Source organism: Theropithecus gelada, chromosome 19 (assembly GCF_003255815.1).
Source record: "Theropithecus gelada isolate Dixy chromosome 19, Tgel_1.0, whole genome shotgun sequence".
In the NCBI taxonomy this organism is placed as follows: domain Eukaryota; kingdom Metazoa; phylum Chordata; class Mammalia; order Primates; family Cercopithecidae; genus Theropithecus; species Theropithecus gelada.
In genome coordinates, this window is record NC_037687.1 from 11,509,986 (window position 1) to 11,532,989 (window position 23,004).

Here is a 23,004-nt window from a genome sequence, read left to right on the forward strand (position 1 = left end):
GTCTCGCTGTGCTCCCAGGCTGGAGTGCAGTGGCGTGATCTCGGCTCACTGCAAGCTCCGCCTCCCGGGTTCACGCCATTCTCCCGCCTCAGCCTCCCAAGTAGCTGAGACTACAGGCGCCCGCCACCACGCCCGGCTAGTTTTTTGTGTTTTTAGTAGAGACGGGGTTTCACCATGTTAGCCAGGATAGTCTCGATCTCCTGACCTCGTGATCCACCCACCTCGGCCTCCCAAAGTGCTGGGATTACAGGCTTGAGCCACCGCGCCCGGCCCTTAGTGAGTTTTTATCTGTCCTTGGCCCAATCCCTCCTCACATCAAAGCCAATCTCAAAGACAGCAGACCAAGTTTTCAGTGTGGATCCCTAGAGGTAGCAGATCAGGTCTTATCTGCAAATTATTGCCTTTGTATTTTCCAATCGTCTGGGGACTATCCAAAGGTCTGAAAGGAGGTTCTCTTTTCTACTTCATCAGTAATGGAACCCAATCAGGGTCAAATGTGTCAAGAACTGTTTCAAAATGTTGCAAAATACACAAAAAGCCTGCAACCTCCTGGAACAACAGATTACAGTTAAGACGCACAGCAGCCGGGCGCGGTGGCTCAAGCCTGTAATCCTAGCACTTTGGGAGGCCGAGACGGGCGGATCATGAGGTCAGGAGATCGAGACCATCCTGGCTAACATGGTGAAACCCCGTCTCTACTAAAAAATACAAAAAACTAGCCGGGTGAGGTGGCGGCGCCTGTAGTCCCAGCTGCTCGGGAGGCTGAGGCAGGAGAATGGCGGGAACCCGGGAGGCGGAGCTTGCAGTGAGCTGAGATCCGGCCACTGCACTCCAGCCTGGGCGACAGAGCGAGACTCCGTCTCAAAAAAAAAAAAAAAAAAAAAAAAGACGCACAGCAGACCTACTAAGTCGTGGGAAGAAAAGCTGGAGATAAAATTTCCTTCAGAAATTAGGGTACTGGAGGCCAGGCACGATGGCTCATGCCTGTAATCTTGGCACTTTGGGAGCCCAAGGCGGGTGGATCACCTGAGGTCAGGAGTTCAAAACCAGCCTGGCCAACATGGCAAAAACCCGTCTCTACTAAAAATACAAAAAACATTGGCCAGGCGCGGTGGCTCACGCCTGTAATCCCAGCACTTTGGGAAGCCGAGGTGGGTGGATCACGAGGTCAGGAGATTGAGACCATCCTGGCTAACACTGTGAAACCCCTAATAAAAAAAAAAAAAATTAGCCAGGTGTGGTAGCGGGTGCCTGTAGTCCCAGCTACTCAGGAGGCTGAGGCAGGAGAATGGCGTGAATCCACGAAGCAGAGCTTGCAGTGAGCCAAGATTGCACCACTGCACTCCAGCTTGGGCGTGGTGGTGAGCTCCTTGTAATCTCAGTTACTCAGGAGGCTGAGGCAGAGAGAATTGCTTAAAACCCAGTAGGCGGAAGTTGCAGTGAGCTGAGATCGCACCACTGCACTCCAGCCTGGGCAACAGAGTGAGACTCCATCTCGAAAAAAAAAAAAAAAAAAAAGAAAGAAATTAAGGTACTGAAAAGCACCCAGTTATATTAGGGAATATTTTTGTTATACCTACCTGATCTAACAGATACAAATTTGTTTGAAATAATACTAGCAATGTATTGGGTAGTAACAGGTTCCAATAGGGCAAATGAATGACAGTGATGTTATATTGGATGGGAGGAAGGAATTTGGAACAGTAAGTAATACCAGTGCTACTCTCAAAGCCAGTATAGCATTATTTGAAACTGAAGGTCCATTAGTTGTAAATGGTGTACTACAAACTCTAGGGAATTCACTAATAAAATTTAAGAAACAAGTAGACTTATGGCCGGGTGCGGTGGCTCACGCCTGTAATCCCAGCACTTTGGGAGGCGAGGCAAGTGGATCACAAGGTCAGGAGATCAAGACTAGCCTGACCAACATGGTGAAACTCCGTCTCTACTAAAAATACAAAATTAGCCGGGCATGGTGGCATGCCTGTAATCCCAGCTATTGGGAAGCTGAGGCAGAAGAATTGCTTGAACCTGGGAGGCAGAGGTTGTAGTGAGCCGAGATCGTGCCATTGTACTCCAGCCTAGGTGACAAAAGCAAAACTCCGTCTCAAAAAAAAAAAAAAAAAAAAGAAACATACAGAATGCTCAGTTAAAATGAAAGCAGAAAAAGTGAAGAAGTTAAAAAAACAGTCAAGTATAAGAATAGAAAACAATAACATATATACATATTACCAATTATGTCAATACCACTTTGAATGTGTATTAGCTATACATACCAGTTAAAAAGACATGGACTGGCTGAATAGAATTAAAAAAAACAAGGCTGGTCAGCACGGTGACTCATGCCTGTAAGCCCTGCATTTTGGAATGCTGAGGCGGGTGCATTGCTTGAGGCCAGGAGTTTGAGACCAGCCTGGCCAATGTGGTGAAATCTCGTCTTTACTAAAAATACAAAAAAATTAGCCTGGCGTGGCGATGCATGCCTATAATCTCAGCTACTCGGGAGGCTGAGGCATGAGATTCACTCGAACCCAGGAGGCGGAGGCTGCAGTGAGCTGAGATTGTGCCACTGCACTCCAGCCTGGGCAAGACAGCAAGACTCTGTCTCTAAAAAAAAAACCAACAAATAAAACAAGACTCAGCAATGTGTACATGAAAACCATTTTAAACTGAAAGACACACATACATGAAATATAAAGGTATGGAGGAATATATGACATTCTTGCCCTAATCAAAAGAAATATGGAACAGCTATTTTAAATTCAGATAAATCACATTTTAGGTCAAGGAAAGATACAAGGGATGAAGAGATTTCATAAAGATAAAGAAGTCAATTCTACAAGAAGACATAATAATCCTTAATATCTACGCTCATAAAACAAATCATCAAAATACATAAGGCAAAACTTATAAAACCACATGGCAAAATACACATGCCCTAGATGGCTTCCCAGTACCTACTGGCATTCAATGCTTGCTAACCTCTTCTTTCTGGGATCTCTAAGTAATACATAGTTTCTGTTATTTCTTGCATTTTGTTGAGTTGCTTTCTCTGTGTCTTACCTGACCAATATACCTGAATCTAATTTCTACCCAGTCAGGGCTTTCTTTGTAAGATTATTTTGGCAGTGGCTACCTTGGTAATAATAAAATAAAAACAGGTCAGACAATGGGCCATAAGGTGTCTACCAGAAAAAACAATTAGGTCACCTGGCCAGATAAAGAAGTACTATCCTACAGGTTACGTTTGGAAATTAACCTGTTTGGGGAGGTCTTATGATTTAGGGCTTACATCTTGTCCCTGAGTAAAGAATCTTTTTTTTTTTTTTTGGTGGGGGGACAGAGTTTCGCTCTTGTTGCCCAGGTTGGAGTGCAATGGCGTGATCTCAGCTCACTGCAACCTCTGTCTCCTGGGTTCAAGTGATTTTTCTGCCTCAGCCTCCCAAGTAGCTGGGATTACAGGCCTGTGCCACCCTGCCCAGCTAATTTTGTATTTTTAGTACAGACAGGGTCTCACCGTGTTGGTCAGGGTGGTCTTGAACTCCCAACCTCAGGTGATCCACCCGCCTCAGCCTCCCAAAGTGCTGGGATTACAGGCGTGAGCCACCGCACCCGGCCGTTTTCTTATGTAAGTAGGTCCTAAAGGAAGGAACTAAGAAATTCAACTCTGAAAATTAAGAAGAGTTGTGCATGACTTATGCCTGTCATCCCAACACTCTGGGAGGTTGGGGCGGGAGGACTGCTTGAGTTTGAGACCAGCCTAGGCAGCATGGCAAAACCTCATCTCTACAAAAAAATTTAAAAATTAGCCAGGGATGGTGGCATGTGCCTGCAGTTCCAGCTACATAGGAGACTAAGGCAGGAGGATTGCTTGAGCCCAGGAATCTGAGGCTGCAGTGAGCCATGATCCCAGAACTGCACTCCAGCCTGGGTGACAGTGCAAGACCCTGACTTAAAAATTAATTAATTAATTAATGAGAAAATGGCTGAAAATTATTTCACAGAAGATGAAAGACCATATAGAAGAAATGCTCAGCACCAATGCTAATCAGTAAAAAGCAACATATAATCACACGGAGATAAATATTTGTAAGGAATAAACACACATGCACACATGGTCTGCCAGTTAATCCAAATGTGCCAACAGGTTTTCCTAGTACATTTAAATTTATCCATAATCTACAACCCAGCACATTTCCCCCCGTATGTACAAAATTTATAAAGTGTTATCATTTGGGGACAAAAACAAAGATGACATTGTCAACGAAGTCCAACAAAAATGAAACAATTCAAATCCTATGAGCTGTGGAATATGAGAGTGAAGTGGGTGACCCACGCCTCAGACAGCAGCATGTATCAAACAGACTGAGGCAAAGAAACTAAAAAAAACTGGCCAGGCGTGGTGGCTCACTCTGCAATCCCGGCATTTTGGAAGGCTGAGGCAGGCGGATCACCTGGGGTCGGGAGTTCGAGACTAGCCTGACAAACATGGAGAAACCCTGTCTCTACTAAAAATACAAAATTAGCCAGGCGTGGTGGTGCACGCCTGTAATCCCAGCTTCTCAGGAGGCTGAGGCAGGAGAATCACTTGAACCCGGGAGGCAGAGGTTGCCATGAGCCAAGATTGCACCACTGCACTTCAGCCTGGGCAACAACAAGAGCAAAACTCCGTCTCAAAAAAACAAAAAAACCTTTTCAGCATCGTATTAATGGAATATTAAGTGTAATATTAATTAACTGAAAACTCAGAAGAGAGAAAACTATGCATCTGGATTCACACATGATAAACATATAATGAATAATAGACAGTCAGTTTAAGGCTTTGACCTGTGGTGCCTCTGACTTCTCATAACAAAGGTGTGCTGTTCGCTGAACACCAACCAATTCTCCAGCAACAACTGGGTGTCCAACAATTCAATTCTCACCCTACCCAGAATTAACACAGATCCCTTAAGTTTCTTACTAGAGGGCTCAGTCCCACAACAGGCCCCGTCCCACAACAGGCCCCCACTGCAGATGTCATTTATAAGCCCCAAGAACTAACCTTTTAACCAACTGTGTATAAATACAACAGCACCATCCTCCAGTTCAATAACTGGCTAAAGGCCAGGCACAGTGGCTCACACCTGTAATCCCAGCATTTTGGGAGGCCAGGGCAGGTGGATCACCTGAGGTCAGGAGTTCGAGACCAGCCTGGCCAACATGGAGAAACCCCACCTCTACAAAAAAGGCAAAATTAGCCAGGCATGGTGGTACATGCCTGTAGTCCTAGCTATTTGGGAGGCTGAGGCAGGAGGATCGCTTGATCCGGGAGGCGGAGGTTGCAGTGAGCCGAGATTGCGCCACTGCACTCCAGCCTGGAGAGAGAGTGAGACTCCACCTCAAAAAAAAAAAGAAAAGAAAAAAAGAAACAACTACCAATTTTTTTTAGGCTGGGCACGGTGACTCACACCTGTATTCTCAGCACTTTGGGAGGCCAAGGTAGGAGAATCACCTGAGGTTGGGAGTTCAAGACCAGCCTGGGCAACATGGCAAAACCCTGTCTCTACAAAAAATACAAAAATTAGCTGGGCATGATGGTGCACGCTTGTAGTTCCAGCTACTTGGGGGGTTGAGGCAGGAAGATTGTTTGAGCCCAGGAGATGGAGGTTGCAGTGAGCTGAGATCATGCCACTGCACTCCAGCCTAGAAGGCAGAACAAGATTCTGTCTCAAAAATTTTAAAAGATTAGGCCGGGCGCGGTGGCTCAAGCCTGTAATCCCAGCACTTTGGGAGGCCAAGATGGGTGGATCATGAGGTCAGGAGATCGAGACCATCCTGGCTAACACGGTGAAACCCCGTCTCTACTAAGAAATACAAAAAATAGCCAGGCGAGGTGGCAGCGCCTGTAGTCCCAGCTACTCGGGAGGCTGAGGCCGGAGAATGGCGTGAACCCGGGAGGCGGAGCTTGCAGTGAGCTGAGATCCGGCCACTGCACTCCAGCCTGGGCGACAGCGCAAGACTCCGTCTCAAAAAAAAAAAAAAAAAAAAAATTTTAAAAGACCAAATATTTTTAAAAATTGTATCACAGACCCAAATAAACTCTCAGATTCATAAACCCCTTCATCCAGCAGGCAGAATCAAAAGGAGTCTTTCTCTAAGTCAGCCCCAACAGACTTTTAAATTTGTACAATACTCTGATTAAACAAACACAGTGAATATAAAACCAGACTTCTAATAATGTTGAATTTAACCCCAGCTCTGTAATCTCGGTTAATAGCTAGAATTAAATAAATCACCTCAGACCAGGTTAGGTGGCTCACACCTGTAATCTCAGTACTTTGGGAGGCCGAGGCAGCTGGATCACTTAAGCCCACGAGTTCAAGACCAGCCTGGGCAACATGGCGAAACCCCATCTCTATGAAAAATACAAAAATTAGCTGGGCCTAGTGGCGCATGCCTGTAGTTTCCGCTACTCGGGAGGCTGAGGCGGGAGGATCGCTTGAGCCTGGGAGGCAAGGTGGAGGTTGCAGTGAGCTGAGATCATGCCACTGCACTCTAGCCTGGGAAACAGAGTGAGACTCTGCCTTAAAAAATAAAAAGAAAAGAAAAGAAATCACCTCAGCCTTCTACCACCTGTCCTGTGTGTTCTGAACAAGCAGCTGAATGCAATGTAACACCCTCTGCATTGCTTCGACTATGCCCCCTTTTTAACCTGTAACAAGACCAGACAAAAACCCCACCAAATTCCCACTTTTGCCTCAGAAATGATTAGCTGAACAATTTTGTCTTCACTAACCAGCCTGCACAAAATTAATGTAGAGCAAACCTTCCTTAAGTTTCTCTCCCTGCTGGACTCAGTCTGAGCCACAATTCCTCTTTTTAATTAATCTATTTATTTATTTATTTATTTTGAGATGGAGTCTTGCTCTGTCACCCAGGCTGGAGTGCGGTGGCTCACAATCTCGGCTCACTGCAACCTCCGCCTCCCGGGTTCAAGCGATTCTCCTGCCTCAGTCTCCGGAGTAGCTGGGACTACAGGCGCGTGCCACCACACCCAGGTAATTTTTGTATTTTTAGTAGAGACGGGGTTTTGCCAAGTTGGCCAGGCTGGTCTCGAACTCCCGGCTTCAGGTGATCCACTCGCCTTGGCCTCCCGAAGTGTTGGGATTACAGGCGTGAGCCATGTGCCTGGCCACAATCCCTCCTTTTTAACCTCTCCTAAGAACTGACTGAAGTCAAGGTGAAACATTCTCTGATGTAGAATCTGATTTTCACCTTCCATCCTGCTCTCTCTCCTACCTTCTTTCTAATATTGTTTGCTCTTCACTTTGAAAAGCAATTTTTCTGGCTGTGCGTGGGGGCTCATGCCTGTAATCCCACCACTTTGGGAGGCCGAGGCAGGCTGATCAGTTGAGGTCAAAAGATGGAGACCATCCTGGCTAACACGGTGAAGCCCCATCTCTACTAAAAATACAAAAATTAGCTGGGCATGGTGGCGGGCACCTGTAATCCTAGCTACACAGGAGGCTGAGGCAGGAGAATCACTTGAACCTGGGAGGCGGAGATTGCAGTGAACTGAGATCGCACCACTGCACCCAGCCTGGGCAGCAGAGCGAGACCCCGTCTCAAAAAAGAAAAAGGAAAGCAATTTTCTGCCTAAGCTTTGAGATCCTTGCAGATCTTATAGTTGGTAGTTTTCTCCTTTTGCAATATGTTTTTAGAATGAAGTCACTTCTTGTCCAAATCCAGATTCATTTTACTTGAGAACATCTAGCAACATCCCCACAACGGTAACAAAGACTACCTCAGACAGGGCATCACCCCAAATGTCTCTGCCTGTGGATCTCCAACTTTCCAGTGCTCTGTAGCTTCTCTCAGTATAAAGGGCTCCTCCCATGTTTGGAATGAACAGGTTGGGACACCTGCCAGGGAGGTTCCCCAGGAAGAACCAACTCATCTGGGTCTTCAATGACCTCCCTTTGCAGGCTCCAGATTGATCTTAGCTCAGAGTCAGTGGCCTCAGGCTTCTCCACCCCAGTCAAGGCTACTCACTTACCCTTACCTGCCTTACACGGGGATTTAAAAAAAACATACCATGTGTGATGAGTTCAGCAAAATCACTCCAATTTACATTTATAGGAGGGAAGAAAACCGCAACGCATCTATATTTTATAGCTCAATAGAAAAAGCACAAGTATCTATCCGTTTCAGAAAACAAATGTCATTAATTTATCATTTTCCATAATAATAAATCATTTAGTAAATGAATAATGATATTTGAGTTCTTTAGCTGTTGGAAAGTCCTGTCCCACAGGATTTAGCATTTATCTGTCAAGTCCACATAACAGGAACAGAATAGAGTTATCCACTGTCTCAGATTCTCCACTCTACAAAGGAGAGGAACTAACATTTTGGTAAATCTTTATAATTCATCAATATATCCACCACTCTTTCTTGCAAAAATGTATTCATTTTTCTGCAGTCATAAAGGAAAAGAGTTTTTCCCAATTTCTTTTCACTGCTAGGCCCTGAAATTCCATTTGAAATCATCCAATAAAAAAACAGACCTGAGGCCAGGCATGGTGGCTCACTGCTGTAATCCCAGCACTTTGAGACGCCAAGGCAGGTGGAACACTTGAGGTCAGAAGTTCGAGACCAGCCTGGCCAACATGGTGAAACCCTGTCTCTACTAAAAATATTTTAAAAATTAGCTGGGCGTGGTAGCGTACATCTGTAATCCTAGCTACTCAGGAGGCCAAGGTGGGAGGATTGCTTGAACCCAGGAGGTTGAGACTGCAGTGAGCCGAGATCACGCCACTGTACTCCAGCCTGGGCAACAGAGTGAGACTCCGTCTCAAAAAAAAAAAGTAAATAAAAGTTTTAAAAAGAAATAAAATATAGGACTAAATATGTAATTAGTTTTCTGAAACCCAACTTGTTCTTGCCGTTTTGAACATACTTTGCTTTCTTTATTAAGCTCTAATGATAAAATGCATTTAGCAGTTAATAAAAAGCTGAAGCTGAAATGAGTGAACAAATCTTTTCAAGATGACAAATGCAGGGAGGGGCTGACTGGAACACAGACAAATCTGACTCAAGTGTCAGGTGAGGTCCTCCTATCACTTGGGACATCTTCCACCCCCATGAACTGCTGAGTAATTACCCTCCCAGGAGAAGCTCCCTCAATACCGCCAACCAGCTGGCTCACCAGCCACGTGTCCCCAAGGAATGGAAACTGGGGTTGGGGAAGAAAAACTGAATGTGTTAAGGGCTTTGCTTTTTGAGGAACAGTATATCAGGGAACTCCTCCCACCCCAAGGCATCCGGCAGCTCCCCTATAAGGTCCCACCCCCCACCTCAGGCTGTCCTCTGGGAGGAGTTACTCAAAGCTGATATTCACTAGACACTACAAAAGACTTAGCAGCTATGAGCATCTTGGAGCAGCCACAAACAGTTCTGTAACCCAGGACCAGGACACCACAGAGACTGGGCTGAGGACAGATCACCCTATGCCATTTGCAAAGAGGAACCTTGACTGAAAATATTCGGATATCTCTATGTAGACAGGATAAAGGACAGTCACACAAACATTTTTTTTTTTTTTTTTTTGCAGTGGAGTCAAGTGGTCATTCTTTGCTTCCTCACATGTGAAATGTTCACAAACCCAAAACAAATCTTTTAAAAAGAACCTTACTTGCTATGTGAAAAGAAAGTGACAATTAAAATAATGCCTCTGTTTGAAATATTGCCTGAGGGACAAAGAGTTCATAAAGTTGCTGTGAATTGAGAGAAAGTTAGCCTGGGGAAGGCTCTGAAACCAAGGGATTTGCTGCCAGCCCTAGGAGGAGTTAGGATGGGGGACAGGGTGGTGGATTTGAGACCCTGCTGCCCACATCTGTGGAAGACTCGGAGGGGAACCGGTCACCCTTGGGAAGAAAAAAGGGACTGGGGAACCCACCACAGCTCCTCTTCCCAAGCACAAAGCCCACACACACGAGTCTGGATTCTGCCTGGTGACCCTCCGTTGTCACCGTGCAGCCTCCTCACCGGGTTCACAGGAACTGCGAGCCAGGCTGGAGGCGAGATTGCAGTTAGATATTAACCAGGTGCTCTCAGCCCCGCTGCCTCGCAAGGCCGCCTCCCTGAGAGTCAGGTCACAGCAGACGCTGACCACCGGCTTCCTCATCGTGCCTGGGGATAAGATCTCTGAGAGTTGCTCAAGAGTCGCCTGAGTTCTTTCTCGGATCCTGAATTGCAGCGGAAAGGCTGGCGCCAAGCAGGCTGAAGACCCCACGAGGGAGCCCACTCAGCAGGAGAATACGGTTTCTTCACCTCCAGTCCCAGGAGTCACCCCTCACTTCCCCACCAACCAGCGACCCCACACCCCAGCCTCCCCTGTCCACACCCCCAAACACCCCATCCCCAAACCTCTCAGGGACGCGGATCTGGGGTTTCCTCCCCTCTCCCCCATTAAACTGTTTCTGATGTAGCCTTCGGCGTCTCGGTGCAGTGACTCGGGCCGCGAACCTGTGCCGGTTACAGCCGCACAATCTGGGGAGACGCGGAGCTGCGGGCGCGGAGCTGCCCAGAGAGGGCGCCGGCCGCAGTGGCCGCGCAGGGACGGGACAGGACGCCCGGGGTCCCGGCTGCCGCCTCAGCCCCATCTTGCGGCCGAGGGGACCAAGGGCCGAGCTGCGCCAGGGGCACTCTGGTTTGCAGACCCCGGAGTCGCCCAGGACGAGGCCCGGGTCCCCTCACGGTCGGTTCCGGCCAGTTCCAACCTGCCCCTTCTTTGCCTCGGGACGCCGGGCCCTGCACACTCACCATTTCCCGGCTTCTTGGTGTCCGGGTGTCCTCCCTATAAGCCAGCGTCCAGTGTGGGTCCCGGCGAGACAGACGCTGATACAGACCTTCCAGGGCGTCTCTCTCTCAGCGACAGACCCAGGACTCAGAGCGCAGGGGCGTGGAGAAGACTCCGCGGGCTCTTTGAACGTCGCACCCTCCTGCCTGCAGCGTGCCTGATTGACAGTTCTCACACCCCCCGCCCCCTCGGCCCTGATTGGATAGTGCTCCAGATCCCGCCCCTTGGTGACTGATTGACAGAAGAAGCGATCTCGCAGTGCTGAGTGGAGCCGGATGAACAGGTTCCAGACACTGCCCTTGGCAAGGCGGGCTTCCTCCCAACGCAGTGACCTGACCCCTCCCGAAGTGACGTTTGCATTTTAGAATTTCCTGATTGTACTCAGTGGATTCTTCCTGCTTTTTTCTCCTGGACAGGGACTCACAAGTGTGTGCAGGGAATTCGAGGCTCCCTGTCCAGTGGGGCCATTCCCGGACCTCGGAGCAGGAGGGGATCCCAGGGCACACAGGCCACCCTGCAGCAGGAGGGAGGGCCTGATGTCCTCCAGGGATCAGGAATTTGGGATGAGGCTGTTGGCGACGTGGTCAAGCCGTTCCCTCACCTTATCTCACAATCTACTCATTTGCAGCCCAGAAGATAAAAACACAACAAAATAAAATGGTTAAGTATGTGGAAAAACTGGAATTATATGGCATCAATATTTTGTAAAGACTCAGAAGAAAAGCAAAAACTTGAACTAGCTCAGAGAAGCAGCCTATTGCACCAACAGTTCACAAGCAGACCCCCTTTCAGGAGGCCAAACGTATCCCCAAGCTGGGAAGCCAGACAATGATTCCTAAGACGGAGCCCCGGGGTGGATCAGAAGCTGGTGATACGGGAGGGACAATTAAGAATTTAACTCTGAGATCTCAAAATACCTGTCCCCTCTGGACAGCGTGGAAATTCTCCCTCCTTATGCCATTAAATGTTCATAAATTAAACGCTTCAATCAAAAGCCGAGACATTAGACTTTGAATTTGAAAACATTAGCCTTTCTCCATATATTTATGAAGTAAGAATATTAGACTTAAAAGCGTTATGGCCGGGCGCAGTGGCTGACGCCTGTAATCCCAGCACTTTGGGAGGCCGAGGCGGGTGGATCACCTGAGGTCGGGAGTTTGAGACCAGCCTGACAAACATGGTGAAACCCCGTTTCTACTAAAAATACGAAATTAGCCGGGTGTGGTGGCGCACGCCTGTAATCACAGCTACTCAGGAGGCTGAGGCAGGAGAATCGCTTGAACCCGAGAGGTGGAGGTTGCGGTGCGCGGAGATCATGCCATTGCACTCCAGCCTGGGCAACAAGAGCGAAACTCCGTCTCAAAAAAAAAAAAAGGGATCACGAGGTCAGGAGTCCGAGACCAGCCTGCCTGACAAACATGGTGAAACCCCATCTCTACTAAAAATACAAAGATTAGTTGGGCGTGGTGGCGCGCGCCTATAACCCCAGCTACTCAGGAGGCTGAGGCAGGAGAATCGCTTGAACCTGGGAGGCAGAGGTTTCAGTGAGCCACCATCACACCACTGCACTCCAGCCTGGGCTACAGAGTGAGAAACAAAACAAAACAAAACAAAACAAAACTCCATCTCAAAAAAAAAAAAAAAAAAAAATGTTATAAACTAGAAGCTGGTACCCATGGCTAAATAGAAAGGAGCTGAACATGAGATGTCAATAGATCAAATGAAATCTTCAATCAACTTCTAGAAACTATAGCATTTTCTGCCAGGACAAATGGACATGTTTAGAAAACGAATGAAAAAAATGATGTCTCGGCCGGGTGCGGTGGCTCACGCCTGTAATCCCAGCACTTTGGGAGGCCGAGGCGGGCGGATCATGAGGTCAGGAGATGGAGACCATCCTGGCTAACACGGTGAAACCCCATCTCTACTAAAATACAAAAAATTAGCCGGGCGCTGTTGCACGCGCCTGTAATCCCAGCTACTCAGGAGGCTGAGGCAGGAGAATCGCTTGAACCCGGTAGGCGGAGGTTGTGGTGAGCCGAGATCAGGATCACGCCCCTGCACTGCAGCCTGGAAGACAGCGAGACTCCGTCTCAAAAAAAAAAAAAAAAAAAAAAAAAAAAAAAAAAAGGCGCGCACACACGCACATACACACACACTCCCAGTCTATTATGCTAGAAACTGCTTTCTGAAGGATAAACTACCATTCTATGCTATGAAATGCTCCACCCCTCACTCCTCACATTAACTGCTCCTGGAACAATGTTCTATTTATTTGTTTCCACACATGTTAAAAGAGAGCACAATGTATCAAACTAACTGATTGTCAGGGATTTATATACAGATTTCGTATATTTTTACAAATGGCAACAAGTAAGTAGTTGATTTCTGCAATGATTTAAATACATATAAAAGCTTCCAGACAAAAATAGCTGTTCACATTACCATGATGAAGGAAAAATCAACAATCGTGAGACCCACTTTCCCCAACCCCCAACAGGGAGAAAGGACAAAAGAAATCCTAAGAGAAGCTAGAAAGCTCAAAATTTGTGTGTGCAAGTTTAAACACAATATAGAAATTATTGCTGTTAGTTTCCTCACAGTCAGTTCTATGGCAACACTATGCTTTTCTGAATTAGGATGTTTATTTCAGAGGTTTCTTTTTTTTTTTTTTTTTTTTTTTTTGAGACGGAGTCTCGCCCTGTCGCCCAGGCTGGAGTGCAGTGGCCCAGTCTCAGCTCACTGCAAGCTCCGCCTCCCAGGTTTACGCCATTCTCCTGCCTCAGTCTCCCGAGTAGCTGGGACTACAGGGACCCGCCACCGCTCCCAGCTAATTTTTTGTATTTTTAGTAGGGACGGGGTTTCACCGTGGTCTTCATCTCCTGACCTTGTGATCCACCTGCCTTGGCCTTCCAAAGTGCTGGGATTACAGGCGTAAGTCACCATGCCCGGCTGAGTTTTTTTTTTGTTTTTTTTTTTTTTAAGAAAATGAAACGCAACTCCTTCCCCAACCCTCTGTCACAAAGACCCTCTAATATCTGTTGCTGAATTTATATGTATTTTTACCATTTCAGTGTGAGTTAACTTTAATGCGTGCTGTCAGGAGCTCAGTTCATGTTTCTGAAGGTCAATATTCAACTTCTCTAGTAGCTTGTTGAAAAGACTTTCCCCTTTAATTTATCTTGGCCTATTTGTTGCAAATTAATTAACTATCCATGAAGAGTGTCTTAGTCCGTGTGTGCAGCTATAATGAAATACTGCCAAATGGGCAATTTGTAAAGAATATTAATCAGTTTTCTCATAGTTCTGGATGCTGGGAATTCCAAGATAAAGGTGCCGGCACCTAGGGAAGGCCCTCTTACTGCATCTTCTGGAGGGAAGGAACACTGCATCCTCACAGGGCAGAAGACAGAGGGCAAGAGAGGGTGAACCCCATCCATCAAACCCGTTATAGTGGCATTAGTCTATTCATGAGGGCTCTGCCAAAAGACCAAAAGTCTCCACCTCCCAAAACTGTGGTGCTAGGGATTGAGTTCTAACCTATGAATTTTGAGGGAACACAAACATTCAAATGATAGCAAAGGGGGTTATTTCCAGACTCTCAGTTCTGTCGTATTGATTTATTTCTGACATCTTCCCAGTAAATCTGGCCACTATACTACCTTGACCTGATGTTGGAGAGCCCCACCCCATTTCACATGACTGTCACACACAGATAGAAATGGTCTTGGCCGGGCGCGGTGGCTCAAGCCTGTAATCCCAGCACTTTGGGAGGCCGAGGCGGGTGGATCACGAGGTCAGGAGATCGAGACCATCCTGGCTAACATGGTGAAACCCCGTTTCTACTAAAAATACAAAAAACTAGCCGGGCGTGGTGGCGGGCGCCTGTAGTCCCAGCTACTCGGAGGCTGAGGCGGGAGAATGGCGTGAGCCCGGGAGGTGGAGCTTGCAGTGAGCTGAGATCGCGCCACTGCACTCCAGCCTGGGCGACAGAGCGAGACTCCGTCTCAAAAAAAAAAAAAGAAATGGTCTTAAAGCCACAGGAAGATCTCCTAGACACCTCCGTGGATGACCTAGACTTACTATCATTTTGAGAAGGCCCCTCTTAACACAAATGTGGGGAAAACATAGTAACTGGTTTTGTCATAATTTCTCCACATGAAACAATTGAGGCATACTCTTTTCTCACTGCTAAATCAGCCTGAGCCTCTAGCTCATTGCTCTTACTAGATCTTGCATGTTGGCAAAGGGGAAACTGCCACCAGTGACACTAATTCCAGATATGCTTTGGAAATCTTTTTTGCTGTTGGCACAATCTGAAAATCCTTTGCATTTACAACTTGTTCTGCTACACCCATTGCCAATGAACATACATAACTGGGACACTATTAGAAGTTGTTCACCTCTCTACTAAAATGGCTATTGTTCACTGTCTAGCCCATACTAAGGAGACTTCTACTACATCTCTGGGCATTAAAAGACTGCTAAACAGGGTGGGGCAAGATGGCTCACGCCTGTAATCCCAATACTTTGGGAGGCTGAGGCAGGTGGATCACCTGAGGTCAAGAGCTCAAGACCAGCCTGGCCAACATGGAGAAACCCCATCTCTACCAAAAATACAAAATTAGCCAGGCATGATGGCATATGCCTGTAGTCCCAGCTACTTGGGAGGCTGAGGCAGGAGAATCACTTGAACCTAGGAGGCAGCGGATGCGGTGAGCTGAGATCACACCATTGCACTCCAGCCTGGGCAATAAGAGCGAAACTCCATCTCAAAAACAAAACAAAACAAAACAAAACAAAAGACTGCTAAACAGGAAGCCAAAAATGGCACCTGATCTCTGCTGAATTTACAAACCTGCCGTTATCCTTGATTTATATTATCAAGTAAAACTCAATAATCGGAAAACCATCAATAGGTACGAAGGGGAGACAACTATTGCACAGATTATACATTAGGCCAATCACACTGTAGCTCCTTTCTTCTCTTTTTTTTGAGACGGAGTCTGGCTCTGTTGCCCAGGCTGGAGTGCAGTGGCCGGATCTCAGCTCACTGCAAGCTCCACCTCCCGGGTTTACGCCATTTTCCTGCCTCAGCCTCCCGAGTAGCTGGGACTACAGGCGCCCACCACCTTGCCTGGCTAATTTTTTTGTATTTTTTAGTAGAGACGGGGTTTCACCGTGTTAGCCAGGATGGTCTCGATCTCCTGACCTTGTGATCCGCCCGTCTCGGCCTCCCAAAGTGCTGGGATTACAGGCTTGAGCCACCGCGCCCGGACTGTAGCTTCTTTCTTTTGATGCTTTGCCTTGTGCTAATCTTCCACTGGGTTGGACGTAGACGAAGATGATGGATACTTAATAATCTAAAAGGTAACTGACTGGCTGCCTTGGCATGCACAAAATTTATGACCCAACTATATGTTGCATGAAACCAACATATCTCAGAGAATACTCCAATGCCCATGCTGCCCCTCACAGTAATCCAAATGGATTAGTTTCTTTCCAGCTTGAGGCCATTCCCATTGTTTGGAGATTGTCTGCATGTTTAATGGATGGGCTCAGTGCTGTACAGCTACACGTGCTCATGTGTGAATGGTGAAGTAATTGATAACTGAAATTATTTCTCATTTTGGCATTCCTTCGTAGGCTGAATCAGACCATGGAAGTAATTTTATAGCTGATATAAAACACATTCTTCCAAAAACTATGGAGGACTTACTAAAATTTTACACCATCCTTAATCATCAGGGCAAATGTAAAAATCTAAACACACAGGGCAAGAGGGGCTTTAGAGTAGCATCTGTCAGAACACTGAACATCAATGGCCAGAAGAACAAAATATGAGCTGATGTCTTGCTGGGCAGAACATTATGATGTACCCTTGCCTGCCATCAAAGTAAGAGCCATCGTCATTCAAAATAAGAACCATGTTTCATATATAAGAGCCATGAATTCACGTAAGCCATGTCAAACTTGGCATGTATCAGTATTTCAAGGACAAATGGAAGACCATTTCTACAGGTAACCACCAAGAAGGATCATCAGAGCCAATTCCCAGGCTCCAGAAATAAATGGCATCACAAAATATAGACAAAAACAAACAAACAAACAAAATGACCTGATTCAAGATAAACAAAGGACTTGAAATAAAGTTGTTCAGCTGGGCGCAGTGGCTCACACCTGTAATCCCAGCACTTTGGGAGGCCAAGGCAGGTGGATCACCTGAGGTCGGGAGTTCGAGACCAGCCTGACCAACATGGAGAAACCCCGTCTCTGCTAAAAATACAAAAATTAGCCAGGCGTGGTGGCGCGTGCCTGTAATCCCAGCTACTCCGGAAGCTGAGGCAGGAGAATTGCTTGAACCCGGTAAGCGGAGGCTGCAGTGAGCCGACATCATGCCACTGAACTCCAGCCTGGGCAATAAGAGCAAAACTCTGTCTCAAAAAAAAATAATTAATTAATTAATTAATTAACGAAGTTGTTCAAAGAAGATATATAAAAGACAATTATGTACATGAAATGATGCTCACCATCATTGGTCATTAAGGAAATGTAAATCAAAACCACAATGAAATTCTAATTCACACCCATTAGCATGGCTATTATACAGCCAATGTGGGAGAGGATGAAAGAAATGACAACCCTTGTACATTGCTGGGGAGAATGTTAAATACTGCAGTCACTGTGTAAAACAGTGTAAGTATTCCTGAAAAAGGTGAACTTAGAATTTCTCTGTAAGCCAGCCATTCAACTCCTAAGTATACCTCCAAAGAAACAGAAATCAGAAACGCACACAGACACACGTACCCCAATTTCATGGCAGCCTTATTCACAATTCCCAAAACAGTATTGTGGATATAACCCACATGTTCATCAGCCTCTGAGTGAAGAAGCAAAGGGTGGTTTACCCATAAAATAGAATATTCAGGCGTAAAAAACTGAATCACTGGTACATTCTGCGACATGGAAGAACCTTGAAAACATTTTGCTAAGTGAAATAGGTCAGACACATAAGGAGAAATATTGTAGACTTTTACTTATGAAGTACCTAGAATAGTCAAATTCATGGAGCAAGAAAGTAGAAGAGAGATTATCAGGGCTTGACGATAAGGCAGAATGAGTTCTTTTATTTACTGGGTAATGAGTTTCTGTGTGGCGTGATGAAAAGTTCTGGAGATAGCTGCGGTGGTCACACTACGTCATAAATGTATTGAATGCTACTGAATTCCATACGCGGTAGCTCATGCCTGCAATCCCAGCACTTCGGGAGGCCGAGCTGGGCAGATCATGAGGTCAGGAGATTGAGACCATCCTGGCCAACATGGTGAAACCCCATCTCTACTAAAAATACAAAAATTAGCTGGGCATGGTGGCGGGCACCTGTAATCCCACCAGCTACTTGGGAGGCTGAGGCAGGAGAATTGCTTGAACCTGGGAGGCGGAAGTTGCAGTAAGTTGAGATGGCGCCACTGCACTCCAGCCTGGTGATGGAGTGAGACTCCCTCTAAAAAACAAAAAAAATTCAATGGCAAATTTTATGTTACTATGTGTTACTTCAACACAATTTATAAACGAAAGACGACACAATTCCAGTTATTAGAGAGGAACATAACTATATCTGGGATGAAGACATACACTGGATAGGACTGTGCATATTGGTATCTCCCTGTAGCTACTCTGGAGTCTGAGGTGGCAAGATCACTTGAACCTAGGAATTAAAATCCAACTGTGGCAACATAGCCAGACCCCACCTCTAAAGAGAAGAAGAATAAAATAATAATAATACACTGGCTGAAGCCACACATGGTGGCTCATTCCTGTAATTCCAGCTACTTGGGAGGATGGTGTGGGAGGATCCCTTCAGGCCAGGAGTTCAAGACCTGCCTGGGCCACATAGTGAGACCTGGTCTCTAAATAAATTTTAAAACTTAGTACAGTGCGCTGTTGCATGCCTGTTGTCCCAGCAATTTGAAGGCTGAAGTGGGAGGATCACCTGACCCCAGGAATTTGATGCTTCAGTGAGCCATTATCACACCACTGCATACCAACCTGGGTGAGAAAGCAAGACCATGACTCAAAAAAAAAAAAAAAAAAAAAAAAAAAAAGAGAGAGAGAGAATAGCAGTAGATGGTATTTAAAATGAAATACCCACCAAAAAAAAAAAAATGACCAAAAAATATGAACAGAACATCAATGAACTGTGTGGTGGTGACTACACAGCTACAAGTAACTTTTTTTTTTTTTTTGAGATGAACTCTCACTCTGTCACACAGGCTGGAACGCAGGGGCGTGATCTTGGCTCACTGCAGCCTCCGCCTTCTGAGTTCAAGCAATTCTCTGCCTCAGCCTCCTGAGTAGCTGGGATTACAGGTGCCCACCACCACACCTGACTAATTTTTGTATTTTTGGTACAGACAGGGTTTCACCATCTTGGCCAGGCTGGTCTTAAACTCTTGACCTCATGATCCACCTGCCTTGGCCTCCCAAAGTGCTGGAATTATAGGCTTGAGCCACCGTGTCTGACCAACAAGTAGCTTTTAAAAAACAATCAGAGGCCGGGTGTGGTGGCTTACGCCTGTAATCCCAGCACTTTGGGAGGCCAAGGCAGGTGTATCACCTGAGGTCAGGAGTTCGAGACCAACCTGACTGACATGGTGAAACCCCATCTCTACTAAAAATACAAAATTAGCTCGGTGTGGTGGCACATGCCTGTAATCCCAGCTATTTAGGAGGCTGAGGCAGAAGAATCGCTTGAACCCAGGAGGTGGAGGTTGCAGTGAGCTAAGATCGCACCATTGCACTCCAGCCTGGGCAACGAGAGCGAAACTCTGTCTCAAAAAAAAAAAAAAAAAAAATCAGAATATCAATGAGTTGTGTGATGGGACAACTACAAAGACTCCTAAAAAAGCAGGAGGAAACATAGAATAAAAACTTCTGTTAAAAAAAAATCAGCCACGGCCAGGTGCAGTGGCTCACGCCTCTAATCCCAGCACTTTGGGAGGCCGAGGAGAACAGATCACTTTAGGCCAGGAGTTCAATACCAGCCTGGCCAACATGGCGAAACCCCATCTCTACTAAAAAATACAAAAATTAGCCAGGTGTGGTGGCGCATGCCTGTAATCCCAGCTACTCCAGAGGCTGAGGCACGAGAATCTCTTAAACCTGAGATATGGAGGTTGCCAGTGAGCTGAGATTGTGCCACTGCACTCCAGCCTGGGTGACAGAATGAGACCCTGTCTCAAAAATAAATAAATAAATTTAAAAAAACAAAAATAAATCAGCCACACATTTTCCAAATTAGACGAAAACGATAAACCTTGAAATACAAGAAGCTCAACAAACCACAAGCACAAAATGTATGAAAAAATCTACACCAAGGCACATCATCATCAAACTGCTGAAAGTCAGAGATAATGAAAAAATTTTAAAACCACTGGAGAAAAAAGCCACCTTAACCACAGAGATGCAAAAATTTATTACATACTTATTATCAGAAACAATGCAAACTAGAAGACAATGGAGAAAAATGTTTAAGAAACTAACTTAAGGGATGTGTAATTTTATCAAATGCTTTTTCAGTATCAGTTGAAATGATTATTTGTTTTTTTTGTCCTTCATTCTATTGATATGATGTATCCCATTGATTGATTTCAGTATATCAAGCCAACATTGCATCCCAAGGATAAATCCCACTTGGTCACAATGAATAATCTTTTTCATGTATTGTAGAATACAGTTTGCTAGTATTTTATTGAGGATTTTTGCATCAATCTCATCAGAGATATTGACCTGTAGTTTCTTTTTGTGATGTTTTTTCTAGTTTTGGTGTCAGAGTAATACTGGCCTTGTAGAATTGGTTTGGAAGAATTTCCTTCATCTGTATTTTTTTTTTTTTTTTTGCGGGGGGGAATAGTTTGAGTAGGATTGATATTAGCTCTTCTTTAAATATTTGGTAGAATTCACCAGCGGAACCACTGGGTCCTGGGCTTTTGTTTTCCTGGGAGAATGTTTATTACAGCTTCAATCTCATTACTTGTTATTGGTTTGTTAAGGTTTTGGGTTTCTTCATGGTTCAATCTTGGTAGGTTGTATGTGTCTAGGAATCTGTCCATTTCTTCTAGATTTTCCAATTTATTGGCATATAGTTGCTATATAGCCACTACTGATCCTTTGAAAATCTATGGTATCAGTTGTAATGTCTCCTTTTTCATATCTTATTTTATTTGGATCTTCTCTCTTTTTTCTTAGTCTGGCTAAAAATTTGTCAATTTTGTTTAACTTTTCAAAAAACTAACATTTTGTTTTATTGATCTTTTGTACTGTTTTCATTTCAATTTCATTTATTTCTGCTTTGATATTTATTATTTATTTTGTTCTACTGATTTTGGATTTGGTTTGCTCTTGCTTTTCTAGTTAAGATGCATTTTGTTTATTTGAAGTTTCTCTTTTTTGACTTATAGTTTATAAACTCATAGCTATAAACTTCTCTGTCAGTACTGCTTTTGCCATATCTTATAGGTTTTGGTATGTTGTATTTCCATTAGGACTTTTTTCTAGAAAGTTTTCAAATTTTCTTCTTAAAGTCTTTTTTGACTCACTGATCATTCAGGAGCATATTCTTAATTTCCATTTATTTGTATAGTCTCCAAAATGCCTCATTATTGATTTTTAGTTTTATTCCATCTTCTCTGTGGCCAGAGAAGATGCTTGATACTATTTAAATTTTTTGAATGTTTTAAGACTTGTTTTTTGACCTAACATATGGCCTATTTTTTTTAGAATAATCATATGCTGAGGGAAATAATGTGTATTCTGCAGCCATTTGATGAAATGTTCTGTAAACATCTATTAGGTCCATTTGGTCTACAGTGCAGACTAATTCTGATGTTTCTTTGTGGATTTTCTGTCTAGAAGATCTGTCCAATATTCAAAGTGGGGACTTGAAGTCTCCATTATTGTATTGGTGTCTATCTCTCTCTTTAGCTCTAATAATATTTGCCTTATATATCTGGGTGCTCCAGTGTTGGGTGCATATGTATTTAAAATTGTTATATCCTTTTGGTAAATTGATCCCTTTATCATTATATCATGATCCTCTTTGTCTCTTGTTATAGTTTTTATCTTTAAATCAATTTTATCTGATATATCTACTCCTGTTTTTTTTTGTTTCCATTGGCATGTCATATCTATCTTTTTCCATCACTTGATTTTCAGTCTATGTGTGTCTTTATAGGTGAAGCATGTTTCTTGTGGGCAACAGATCACTGGATTTTGCTTTTTTATCCATTCAGCCAGTCTATGTCTTTTTATTGGAGAGTTTAGTCCATTAACATTCAATGTTATTTTTTATAAGTAAGGACTTACTCCTGCTATTTTTTCATTTGTTTTCTAGTCTTCTCTTTCTTCTTTCCTTTCTTCCTGTCTTCCTTTTTGTGAAGGTAATTTTTTTCTAATGGTAGAATTTAATTTCTTGCTTTTTGTTTTTTATGTATCTGTTTTACATTTTTTAAAATTTAAGGTTACCATTAGGCTTGCAAACACTATCTTAGAACCCATTATTTTAAACTGATGACAACTTAACAGTGATTGTGCAAACAAACGAGAAAAGAAAACTCATGAAAACTCTACACTTTGTCCCTAAAACTTTTTGTTGTTTCTATTTATATCTACTGTACTGTCCATGTCTGAAAAAATTATAGTTATTATTTTTTGAATGATTCATCTTTTAGTTTTTCTACTTAAGTTTCGGTCACACACCACAATTCCAGTATTATAATATTAACATTTTGTGTTTTTCTATGTACTTACTACTACCAGGGACTTTTTTTTTTTTTTTTTAAGCTTCAGAGGATTTCTTATTGCTCATTAACATCCTTTTCTTTCTAACTGAAAAACTGCCTTTAGTATTTCTGGTGGGACAGTCTGGTGTTCATGAAATCTCTTAGCTTTTGTTTGTCTTGGAAAGCCTTTATTTCTCCTTCATGTTTGAAGGATATTTTTACCAGATATACTACTTTAGGGTAGAAGTTTTTTCCTTCAGCACATTTAAAATATGGCCATGCCACTGTCTCCTGCCCTGTAAGTTTTCCCTTAAAAAGTCTTCTGCCAGACATTAGAATTCCATCGTGTTTCATTTGTTTCTTTTCTCCTGATGCTTTTAG

The 23,004-nt window shown here is 44.4% G+C and overlaps 2 protein-coding genes across 5 annotated transcripts in view; one reads left to right on the plus strand and one right to left on the minus strand.

Annotated features, from left to right (window-relative positions):
- ZNF823 (zinc finger protein 823) overlaps positions 1-11,006 on the minus strand; it is an 18,164-nt gene extending 7,158 nt beyond the window's left edge. For 3 of the 4 annotated variants that reach the window (XM_025365777.1, XM_025365776.1, XM_025365775.1), the window contains exon 1: positions 10,807-11,006. Coding sequence is in view for 1 of the 4 variants with exons in the window: in XM_025365775.1 (XP_025221560.1) it covers positions 10,807-10,809 (3 nt within the window). In the remaining 3 variants the exon portion in view is untranslated. The remainder of the gene's footprint in view (positions 1-10,806) is intronic. The other variant, XM_025365778.1, reaches the window with a different exon arrangement.
- LOC112611850 (zinc finger protein 136) overlaps positions 1-23,004 on the plus strand; it is a 520,810-nt gene that overhangs the window by 122,276 nt on the left and 375,530 nt on the right. The window lies entirely within an intron of this gene.